The 12,543-nt window shown below is 43.6% G+C and overlaps 1 protein-coding gene across 11 annotated transcripts in view; it reads left to right on the forward strand.

Moving 5' to 3' along the window:
• PXK (PX domain containing serine/threonine kinase like) overlaps window positions 1–12,543 on the forward strand; it is a 74,266-nt gene continuing 61,723 nt past the window's right edge. For 7 of the 11 annotated variants that reach the window (XM_047094482.1, XM_047094483.1, XM_047094485.1 and 4 more), the window contains exon 1: window positions 2–180. In XM_047094482.1, the coding sequence (XP_046950438.1) occupies window positions 79–180 (102 nt within the window). In that variant the 5' untranslated portion in view covers window positions 2–78. Of the gene's footprint in view, window positions 181–12,543 lie in introns of all 11 variants that reach the window. The other 4 variants (XM_047094490.1, XM_047094492.1, XM_047094480.1 and 1 more) reach the window with 2 other exon arrangements.

Here is a 12,543-nt window from a genome sequence, read left to right on the forward strand (position 1 = left end):
GAGCCGGGCGGGCGGCGGGAGTCGGCGCCTCTGGTTCCTGCCCCTGGTGTCGAGGTGGTGGCGGACGAGCGTCCCGGGATGGCCTTCATGGAGAAGCCGCCGGCCGGCAAGGTGCTGCTGGACGACACGGTGCCGCTGACAGCAGCCATCGAGGCGAGCCAGAGCCTGCAGTCCCACACGGTGCGCGGCCCGCCGGTTGGGCGGGCGGCGCGGGGCGGCCCCGGGCCGCGAGAGGGCTTCGGGCGCGGGCCGGACAGGGTCTCCCGGGCGGGGACCGGGGCCAGGGGTCGGCGGCCCAGGCCAGGAGGGCAGTGGCGTGGCGGCGGTTCTGGGTCAGGGGCCCCGGGGCCCAGGTGAACTCTGAGGTCTGCTGGGGTCTCGGGTGGGGGATCGCAGCCCCCTGGGCCAAGCTGGACGAGGGGCTCGGCGGTGCCGCTCCGAGTTGTAGGTGTTGGATTACCGGGCCCACCTTGGACTGGCGGAGTAAAGGGATCACTCGGGACCCTCTCTTCCACTTCTGCCCGCCGCCAGCCTTCTCCTTGGGGCCGCTGAGTTTCTCTGGCTTCAGCTGGGGATCTGAGTGGTGAGGATGAGGATGTATGTGCCTGACCAAATGGAAGTATGACTTTAGAGCCTACTTGTTGGGATAGCAGAATATAAGTGGTTGGCGTCTGCAGCCCCAGTTTCTAGGCAGCTACTTGGCCTAAGCACCGGGAAATGGTGAGAGAGGCAGTCTGGGGTCCTGCTGAGGCAGGTGTACGAGTGTGCTGCTTCCCTCCTGTAACCTGCTCTTTAAGTGGGCAGTGGTAGCATTCGTTTGAGTTTAAAATCCACTGGAGTGGCATAAAGGAGTAATAGGTCCTCATAGTAAACACTATTTCTGTTACATATACTGTCTTTTATAGGTCTTTAAAACCAGGGTTGTTTTCATTTGCCTGTACCTTTTTTTTGAAAAGCATACTGCATTATAATTTACAAGCAATAAACCTAGGAACCAGCAAGAAAACGAGCTGCTAGCCAGTGGAACTTTGGGGAATAATGAGGAGAGAGAGATTCCTTAAATTGTAATGTTTTTGTCAGGTCACCAAATCAGATTCCGGCTCAGAGGCTTGTTTGTTTACCATTGCAGTGTGTTTGGGGTTCATCATCTGGAGGCTAAAGCCCCACAATAGCCTTCTGTTTCTCTTTTTGTTCAAGCTGTTCTGGTGACTTCAAAGAGATCTTTTATTCTGTTGTATTAAAGTGGGACTTTTTGAACCTCAGTTTCCTCTTCCGACAGCCATGCTTTGTAGGGTTTGGATTGTTCAAAGTGTTTATTTCCAGTTAGTGAAATGGTTGTATTTTTAAAAAGTGCGTTTTATTTTGTTGTGCATATCTTTAATCCTGTTTTACAGACTTGTGAGAAGGCACTGTATAGGTCAGAATTTGTACCCTCTGTAATTTATGCTGAAGGGAGTATAGGTTAAGGGTCAAAATTTAGGGCAAGTAGTCAAGAATAAATTATGCTATTAAATTAGGTTTTTCACTTGACTCTTGGCAAGTAAAGCTTATAAACTTTCAGGGAGTAGGGTTAGTGTTTTATGTTTATTTTGTGCTGAAAGTAAAGAGATGCTTATATAAATGCTCACAGATCACTTCTTCCAGGAAGCATTCCATGAAGGCCACTGCCCCAAGCCCTGTGCTCCCCTCCACCTTACCCTAGATCAGTTTATTCTGTAATTACTTTTTTAGTTTTCCTCTCCTCCAGATTATGAGAGGAAGGATACTTGCTTATTTTTGGGTCCCAGTCCCCGGTATCTGATAGGATTTCGTATGTGTTTGTTGAATGAATAAATAAATGAATTGCAACATTACTTTGCCTCTTTTTTGTTTGTGTAAAATGGTAGTGGTGAAAATTGGAACAACATGGCATCTGAGGTGCTAAGTTAAGGGGTCAGTGCTTCAGCAAGGTGAAAGATGTAATAGGATTCCATTTTTATTGCAGAGCTTTGCTTTAAGAAATAAAATAATTTAGAGAATGGGAGTTCCTATAATGATGACTGAACACAAAAGACAATGACTCACAGGAGACCCATAGAGGCAGATGTGGTGGAGTAAAAAAAAACTGTAACATTGTCTTGCGTAATTTTTGACTGTTCTGTGTTCTTGTCCTTTTAGCTGTAGAATTGCAGACTGAGAAATGTTGCATCAGCCCTGAACTTTATTGAGAAAATCATATGCTGATGCAGACTTTCTGGATTATTAGCTCATTATGAGTAAGGCCCTTTAAAGCAGGAACTGTTGGAAATTATGTTGGAAAGTAGTTGTTAATGGTGGTATGTGAGAGAAAAGAGCATTGTTTTCTATTGGGAAAGTTGAAGGTGGCTTTCCTGCTTGTTAGCTGAAGGGAGATGGTGTCCCAGAAGCCAGAGGGCTATCCTCTCTTTGAAATGCTGAATATCTAGGAAGTAGCTCCTTGGCTGTAGGATAGAAACACACAGAGAGTATATAGTAGATGGCCTTTGAGTTGGAAGAGGCAAGACCTTAATATGGTTTTGGGCAGATACTAGTTGGTCTGTGACACTGGTTGGGCAAGTCAGAAAAGTAAACTTCTTGATGTTTAGTTTATTGTTCTAAAGGGGGTAATAAATGCCTGTTCTGCCTGCCTTCCAAGGTTATTACAAAGATCAAATGAAATAGTTTTTATGAAGTATTTGTGCATTTCTTTTCTTCTGTCTATTTACTCCTTGGCAAAATAATATCCAAAGGATTAAACACATTAAAATGTTATTATTGTAAATCAGCTAATTTCTGTCCATAGTTCCTTTCATTTATCAAGGTTGTTTAACTTTGGGAAACAGAATTTATAGCAGAAAATTTTAGGTTGCATATGATTTAAAATTTATGGACTTGGGAGGGGAAAATTCTGTGGATTAGAAAATAGGGATGCCAGGATGAAAGGAACACAAGGTCACCATCAGAAAGTCGTATTGGGATGAGAAATTGGCAGAAAGGGCACCACAGACTGGTAGATGATTCTGTTCCTGACTGTGGTTTGAATGATTTTATCTTCACTTTTATGGAGCACAATGAATTTGGCTTCAGGAAATAAACCAGGCCTCTGCTGCAAGGAAATGAAACTTACATAAAATCAGAAGGGATTGTACTTAGGGAGGATGCTTTCTGCCTGGGATAGGAGGAAAGGGAAGGATTTTCCAAACAAAAGGAATTCGAATAAAAAGCCACACAGGTGAATTATGGGAAAGTTTGCAGGGACTAAGAGAAGACAAGGGAAATGTAGAAGTTCTTGGCTATGGGAAAGGGAAAACTTTTAAAATCAATGGACTGAAAAACTGCTTACCTAGCTGAAATAGAAACCAGAGGAACCCGACAGTTTTGGAGAGGGTTGTTATCAAATATGCTGGTCAATATGCTGTAGTGTGATAGTGCGTCATCTCAGTTTTCTCCTTTTAAAATACTCTCTGTGAGGTTCATCTGAATCAGGGCCCATTTCCTCCGCAGTTGGTGCACTTTGTTCTTCAGAAACAAAAGATAATTTTAGTGATATTTGAGGCATAACATTTTAAAAAACCTGTGGGAAAGATAATATTACATGTTGAGCTCTTTACTGAGAATCTTTACTCTCCTTGACCCTTTGACTTTTGGAAACTATTCCTGAAGAGTTTATTTATTCAACAGTACTCATTAATACAACAAAAATGTGCTGAGTGCCTACTGCGTGCCAGGCACATGCTGGAGATCTGGTGTTCAGCTAGACAGCTCCTGCTTTCACGGAGCTTTTGTTCTATAGGATTCTGAGGTCTTCCGTTTTCCAAGGTATAGACAAGTCAGAGTCTTTACCTGTCATAACACAGATGGTTTTGAAGTTCCTTTTGTGACTTGCATTATTGAGCCTCAGCTTTTTAAGCAGTGACCTATTTTATAGTCTTTTAAACTCTATTCATACATCATCAGAATACCTATTCAAATGTGACGCCAAATTAGCAGACCTCATTGCTTTCTGAGCTTGACATTTTAAGGCAATCCAGTGCTCAGTATCAGGATCTATCTGGGCTTCCTTTTGGAATACTATTTGGATGTTTCTTTACAATTCCAAGTTATACTGAATACTTAAAAAAAAATTCCTTGAAGATACTCGCATAGGTAAATGCAGACTGCATGGTAGTTAACTTGCAGCACTTTTTCATATTATAATAAGATAATAAGAGTTATTTTCTTGGAATCTAATCACTTGTCTTCTACTTGGTTATATATTTTTCACCACTTGTCTTTGAAACTTGTGATAGGTGCAGTTGCAAAAGTCTGAGTTGGAACCTTTTAGATAATGGTAATTAGTTAATTTAGAGATTGTAAGTAAACTGTTCCTATTGAAGAAGTCAATTTTTTGCAGCGTGATTTAGGGGCTGGTAATACTTAATCCCCATTTATCATCTCTTTGGAGAATTATCCCCCTAGCAAGATTTCTTGTAGTAGGAATACAAATAAGAAGCCAGCTATAGTTATTTGGAAGAAACATAGGATTCTGGGGCTGAAATTTATTTTATGAGAAAAGAGCTTATGTGTTTTGTTCCCTAGGGGATTATTGTAACTATCCACCCCTGTGTACACAGCTTCCATATGAATTGTGATCTTAAGATTGTTCAAAATAAAGAGGCCTCTGGGTAGCTCAGTTGGCGTCCAACTTCGGCTCAGGTCATGATCCTGTGGTTTTGGGTTCGAGCCCCATGTTGGGTTCTGTGCTGACCAGCTCAGAGCCAGGAGCCTGCTTCTGATTCTGTGTCTCCCTCTCTCTCTGCCCCTCCCCACTCAGGCTCTGTCTCTCTCTCTCTCTCAAAGATAAATAATAAAAACATTTAAAAAAGAGTTCAAAATATAGATTTTTTTGTTTTCTTTTTTCTAAGTTTATTTTTACTTATTTTGAGAAAGATACAGAGAGCAAGCAGGGGAGGGTCAGAGAGAGAAGGAGACGATTCCAAGCAGGCTCCATGCTGTCAGCGCAGAGCCTGATGCAGGGCTCGAACTCATGAAACCATGAGATCATGGCTTAAGCCAAGACCAAGAAGATTTTGACGCTCAACCGACTAAGCCACCCAGGTGCTCCAAAATATAGATTGTTGATTGATGATCTAAATGGGTTCATTTGGGCCAACTAAAACAAACCTATTTTCTACTGCAAGCAGGTAGTGGTTCCTTTTCAAGCTCATAGAGGTTTCTAAGCAGCTTCCCATGAAATGAGACTCCTTTATGTTCTAGCTTTTGGCATCCGGGAGACAGGAGAGCTGGGGTCGAGCATGGTTTTAGAACTCAGAAGTGCTTGAGTGTGTGGGAGTGTTGTAGAAGGGAGGGTAATAGATTTTTTCCATTGCTTTTTCACCTTAACTGGAAGTCATCCTTGTCAGTGACTTCTCTCACGCGTAATATGACATAGTAAGGGAAATTAAGGTATGGCTGTCTTCAGAGGAGAAGACAGGGCCCTTCATTTTCAGCTTGAAACTTTTTTTTTTTTAATTTTTTTTTTCAACGTTTATTTATTTTTGGGACAGAGAGAGACAGAGCATGAACGGGCGAGGGGCAGAGAGAGAGGGAGACACAGAATCGGAAACAGGCTCCAGGCTCTGAGCCATCAGCCCAGAGCCCGACGCGGGGCTCGAACTCACGGACCGCAAGATCGTGACCTGGCTGAAGTCGGACACTTAACCGACTGCGCCACCCAGGCGCCCCTCAGCTTGAAACTTTTGACTAAGGACTAAGGGGCAAGCATTTGGGGGTAAACACTTGGACTTCTAGAGGGGAAGAGTTTGTGCAGATTGACCATTTAGTCTCCAGCTGATCTTGCTAACTACCAAATTTGGGATGAGCCTGGTCATTTCCCACTGAAGAGTAAGCTATCAAGTGTTTCCTCTTCCTAAAAGAGTACAGAGTAAGGGGAACTGAATTGCTACTGCTACCGTTGTCTTCAAATAATGAGTAGTTATTTTTTGGTGGCTAAGAGGGTGCTTCTATTAACATAGTGTTAGTTTGAGGAATCTATTGCAACAGGAGTGTTCCAGAAAAAAATTTTTTTCTTTTTAAGTAGGCTTCATACTCAGCATGGGGCCCAATGCAGGGCCTAAACTCACAACCCTGAGATCAAGACCTGAGCTGAGGTCAAGAGTTGGACAGTTAACCAACTGACCCACCCAGGTGCCCCAATTTTTTTTTAATTTTACTTATTTTGAGGGGGGGTGCAGAGAGAGAAAGAGAGAATGAATCCCAAGCAGGCTCCGTGCTGTAAGCTCAGAGCCCAACGTGGAGCTTGAATCCATGAGCCATGAGATCATGACCTGAGCCAAAACCATGAGTCAGATGCTTAACCGATTGAGCCACTCAGGCAGCCCCCCATTTTCTTTTTTTTTTAGAAACTGCTTTATATAATTCACATACCATACAATTTACCCACTGAATACACAACTCAATATAAGTATATTCACAGAGTTGTATATCTCCATAATTTTTAGAACATTTTCATTACCCCAAAAGGAAGCCCCAAACCGTTCAGCAGTCACCCTGGGAAGTCTTAATAACATTGCAGGATGCTAAACTGAGGACATATTCTTAATACAAGGTCTTTACCTCTTTGGGTTTAACTCCTTTCACGATGTTATCAGAGGGACAAATTCTCCATAAGTGTGCATATACATGCTTAGATAACCTCCCAGAACCTCACTGAAGCCTGAAGCCTGCTCTTAGGCAATGAATCTTAGGGTAAGAATTCCTAAGCTGCAAACTTGGAGAATTAGCATACATCTAAACATTGCACCTTGCTTTAAGGAACCCTGGGTTTAGAACAATAGATGAATTATGTCCTGCTGGTGTGACAGAAATTGCTCTGGGTTGCACCTTGCCTCGTGCATTTAGTTGTAGGTGCCCAGATGACTTATTAGAGTAGCGCAAGGGAAGGGCAAAGGGCTCTGTGCTGGAAAGCAGGGCGTTTGTGCCCTGGCCATCTCTCTGTTTATGACATCTAAACAAAGCTGCTTTCTTTTGTGTGGCTCATCAGAAACTGGTCATTTCTCCTCAGTTCAGTTGAGGCTGGTTTAGGGTGGGAAGAGGGAATGAATAGAGTGTTGGTATGGGGTAATCCTGGATCTAAAACATCAGAACCACCTGTAGAGGTGAAAAGGGAAAGCAGCGTCATTCATCAGGTCTTCCTTTGAGCCTGCCCCTCCCCCGGGTGACAGGTGACTGGTGCACTTTAGTCCCGCAGAGGGAAATGGAGCCTGAAGCGGGCCTGCTCACGCCAGACCTCTAGTCAGGCCAAGGGTCTGGCAGGCATGACAGTACCCACTGTTCCACCAGAGCACAGGGAACGGCTGGGTGACACCTTGCCATGTTCGAGGCATCCCTGCGTGTGACCATGTAGGTCACCACGTCTGCTAGCAGCCTTCTGCTTGTTAATTCGTGGTACTTCGAGAGCTCCGGCCCTCCAGTGGGCACTGTGGTCAGCGCTCGGATGCAGTGGTGAGCAGGCCCTACTTAGGAGCTCCTAGGCCGCTGAGCATCTGTGCGAGGAGGACACACCTGTGCCCCTTCCCACTCCTTAGATGGTAAGGGTCAGACGGGCAGCTTGTTCTGCGTCTGTCCATGTCTTTCTCTTTGCGGGTTTTTTTTTTCCTTCCCTCTAAATCCAGCCTTTCGTGTCTATGTATCGTTATTTTGATTCTATTTCAAACTAGCACATTCCCTAGCATATAGATAGTAAGCATTCAATAAATATTTGTTGAATAAATGAATTTGTTGTATGATTGCAGTTATCTGGGCTGTAGCTTCCTTCCTCTGAAATGCCCATTCAGCTTTATTGGTCCCCAAAGTACCAGCATTTTACATACCTGTTATTTCTTACTACTTTGTTTTCTGTTTATATCATCTCCCTCCCACACATGTGAAAATGTAAGGCAGGAGCAAAGAGACAAAACCTGAACAACCTCGGACAGATTGCTTTATCTCCTCAGCCTGTTTCTTTGTAAAGTGGGGATAGGAAGAGTATGTCAGTGCTGCTGTGAGGATTCACTGAGCTCACACATGGAACATTCCGAACAGAACTCAGCACTGAAGTATCAGCTGTTTTGATGTAGTGTATTACCTCTGTATTTGCCAGAGCACTAGTAAGTTTTTAGGTACCAGTACTTTTTAGGCGCTCAAGTATGTTGAATGGAAAAAGGCGAATTCTTCATTTGAAAGTTTTTCTCACTGTTCACCGGGACTCCTTTGCTAACAAATTGCAAGAGAGACCAGTGGCATGTCAAAGAGCAACTCCCCTGCCTCCTTTTTCTTTTTCATTCTGAAGGGACACGTTTTGATAGCCAGGCTCGGGGGGTATGCGGCACGGGGTCCCCTGAGGGCGGCTGCCTGGCAGCAGAGCTGGCTGCTGGTGTTCAGAGGTGGAAGAGGCAAATGGGCAGGCCACGGGGCCTGGCCACTGAACTGGCAGATGTGTTCCCAGAGGCCAGGCCTGAAGGGAAGGGGACCCCGGGCAAATGCCCATTTCAGCTCTTCACTTCCCAGCTTTTGTTCATCACCAGCATCGGCGCACACACATTTGACCTTTGGCAGCGGGGTGACAAAATAAAATAGAAAGCCCCTGCTTTGTTCTTTCCCCTGCCACTTACTCTGCCAAGTGACCATGCCAGCTGACATTTGTGAGGGGGTGGGGGGCAGCTGACATCTTCAGAATGCTGCTTCCTCAGAAATGCAGTTATATTCTGTAGAGCCCTGCCAACTTCCTTTCCCCTAAGTGCCACGCACCAGCAGTCAGGCTGTGGGCACATACATCAGGTATGGGTGCATTTCACTCTCTGAAGCATGCAGTTTCTTTGTTGGAAAGCCACTAAGGTGTTGGGGATGCCAGCAAGCACCCACGAGGAGTCTTCTGCGAGCTGGGCACTGGGTCGTGTATTAAGATAAAAAGATGAATGAAGCACGGAGCTTACTCCTGCTAGAAGGGACATAAGGTACTGAAAGTGCCAGTGTGCCCGGGAGCAGTGAGGATGCGGTGTGAGTGCCTCCATCCACTTGGGTCCCCCCGGGAGTTTGGGCTTCACAGCGTTCCAGAGAATGGCTTCTAAATCTGCACTCCCCAGGCATTTGAACTTGCAGACTCCTTTCACAGTAATCCTGAATTGTAAAAAACAAAAAACAAAAAAACAAACCTCTGGATGTGATTTTGAATTAAAAATATATTTTATTCAGATCGTTACATTATTAAAAATTAACATAATTTTGTGATCTGAATTACACTGTTTTTTTTTGAAACAGCAGCGGTGAGAATCGTGATAAGGTGAATATAGATTAAGGCACTGATAATGAGCATCTTCAGACAATTTGCAGAATCACCAATTTTGTGATGATTCTCACTTCTCATATTTCTCACTAACTTCTCACTTAACTCATATTTTACCATTGGCACTCCAAAGCCTGCCTTTAGTCATGGTCCATTAATAGGTGTAAATGAAACCAAGTATGACTCAGAGCAAAATCAATTAAAAAGCTATGTAGTGGCCCAAACCATGCTAAACGAAAGAAACCACGAACACACTCATCTCTATGACTGCCCCCATGCTTTCTGCGTGTACACTTGGAAGCTCTTAGTCTGTTCAGGGTTAAAGGGAGAAAATATTTAAATAAATTGTTTTGTTGATGTATTTTTTAAAAAGTAGAACTAGACACAGAAGCCTTTAACACGTAAATCCTTCCAGAGACCCTAGTTGTTCATCCTGTTCTAAACTGTTACTAATCCACCAGAAAGATCTTAGTTTAAAAACTAAAGCAGGGGCGCCTGGGTGGCTCAGTCAGTTAAGCGGCAGACTCTTGATTTCAGCTCAGGTCATGATCGCAACTGTTCGTGAGTTCAAGCCCTGCATTGGGCTCTGCTCCGAGCTCAGATCCTGCTTTGGATTCTCTGTCTCCCTCTCTTGGCCCTTCTCCCGCTCTTGCTCGCTCTCTCTCAAAAAATGAATAAATGTGAAGAAAAAAAAACACAGAAAAACCTGAAGCATGACTAGCTGTGTTCTCTGAGGCCAGGTTGTATTTGCAGACTTCAGGAGTTCATTCAGCAGATACTGCTGTAAGTATGGCCCTTGTTGCTGGCACCAGTCTAGGCACTGGGGGTGCAGGTTGAAAGACAGACGCGTTCCCTGCCTTTGTTCATTCCCAAAGGGTCTATTATGGTGGATTCTGGTGTGGGGTAAAAGATGGGAAAGGGAGACTGGCACCCGTTGTGGGGCTCCTTGGAGGTTAGGCTAAAGGGTCCAAACAGTGAGAGACTTGAGCAGGTCTGTAGCATGTGGAAGAGGTATTTTAGGAAGCCTAGTTTGCTGGCAGTGAGTAGGAGTCTATGAGAAGAGTGAAGGAAGGGGAGAGGAGAGTCCAGGGAGGTAATGAAGCAGTGGGGTTAAAAAGGCCACATGAGATCAGTGGCAGGAGGGAGAGAAGGACTGGAGAGAGGGAGGAACACAACAGAGAGGTCTACTAGGTAGAGGCCATGAGGGAAACAAAGGCACCAGAAATGATTAGAGAAATAGTCCACGGTAAGTGAACAGTAGCTAGTCTTACCAGGAAGATCATGAGTCTGAGTTTGGTTCTAGAAAGTTTGAGTAGTACTGAAAAGGCAGCTGCACTTGCCATGTTAACAACCAGCATTGTTTAAGTACTTACTAGGTGCACAACCCTGTGGTCAGCTCTTTATGTTAACTTATCTCATTTCCTAAGTTGGACCAATGCTGCACCCAGGCAACCACTGTAACATATTCATCACGTATTGCCTTGATGCCTCTTTGCAGTCAGTATCCTTCCTCTGATCCCTGGCAACTACTGATCTGCTTTCCGTTATTGCCGTTTTACCTTTTCTAGAATGTTATATGTAAATACATATTATAGGGTGTAATGTTTTGTGTCTGGCTTCTTTCACTTAGCATAAAGCTCTGAGATTCTCTCATGATGTTGCATGTTTCTCCTTACTGCTCAGTAGTTGTTATGCATTCATTAGCTGGTTGACATTTGGGTCATTTCTACTTTGGGGCTATTGTGAATAGTGATCTTATGACCATTGGGTACAAGTCTGTGTGGACATATTTTCATTTCTCCTGGGCCAGTATCTAGGAATGGAGTTGCTTAGTCTTACGGTAAGTGTATATTTAACTTAATAAGGAATTGCCAAACTCTTCTAGATTCTTATTTGATCCTCATAACAATTCTGAATTGAGTTCACTATTATCCCCATTTTTTAGTTGGGAGAAAATGAATGCATAGAGGGTCAGTAACTTCCTCCAGGCCATAGGGCTGGGGGTGGCAGAATGGTTTATAGGCCAGTGGACTTTGAGCCATCCCCAACCTGATCTGTTATTAGGACCTTCAGAGCAGTGGACCTGTTTGATGGCTCCACTAAGCCCAGGCCTAGGTGAGGAGGAGTTAGGGGTCCTCCCTTGAGCCACAGAACCAGACACTGATTTGGATTACCATTTTCTCAGTTCTCCCATCCTGGTTACCGAGGCGTGGAGTTAGTTCATTACATGCGGTGGAGGTTTTAAGGCAGAGCTGTCCAATGGAAATGTAATGCAAACCACGTGTGTAATTTTAAGTTTTCTAGTAGCCACATTAGAAAAACAAAAAGGAACAGGTGAAATTAATTTATATAATCTGTTCCTAACCCAATATATCCAGAGTAATACTCTTTCAATAGATAATCAATATAAAAACTAATAATATGTTTTGTGTTTTTTATGTCATACAAAGTTTTTGAAACTTGGTGTGCATTTTACAATTACAACATACCTCAATTTGGACTAGCTACATTTCAGGTCATCAATAGCTACCTACAGCTTGTGGCTACTATATTGAACAGCCCAGATACAGACATTAAAAACAACATCCAGATGTATGGTTACTAATATGGAAAGAGATTCATTTTATGTTAAATGGAGAAAAAAGCAAGTCATATATGTTTCGTATGCTTATATTTTCACAAGTCTCTAATGTTTATATCTGCAAATAGTTTATACTGTTCAGTGGCCATAGGTAGCCACTTAGACTACTTAAATTTAATAAAATTAAATAAAATTAAAAATGCAGTCCCTTAGCCACATGTGCACAGCAGCCACTGTATTGGATGTCACAGACTTAGGTCAGTACTGTCTCCAAACTGCTGAACCAAGCAAGAAAAGCTGAGCTAGAGCATAGAACCTGCTAGCCCTGCGACCAGTAGGGCTTTGTGACCATTGAGACCCAGAGCCTTCATAGTTTTTAATAGTAAAGCACAGGAAAGAAGTGCAGCTGTTGTTAGAGTTTAGTAGGAGCATAGTGCGGAAACATAAACAGCCCTTGTCAAAGACTCTGTTCCATTTTGGTACAACGGAAATTAACCACCACTCACATTGCTGGGGACTCACTCCATAAACCTGACATCCACATTAGGTATGTTCATATAAAAATGTTCCTCTCTGCTTCTTCAGAACCTGCCTGATGTCCATGGTGGGGCTTATGTAGCATCGGGAAGATAAAATAATTTTT

The sequence above is a fragment of the Lynx rufus genome, unplaced genomic scaffold (genome assembly GCF_022079265.1).
Source record: "Lynx rufus isolate CCGP_SWC_20201006 ecotype Redwood Valley unplaced genomic scaffold, mLynRuf1.p SCAF_4, whole genome shotgun sequence".
NCBI lineage: Eukaryota > Metazoa > Chordata > Mammalia > Carnivora > Felidae > Lynx > Lynx rufus.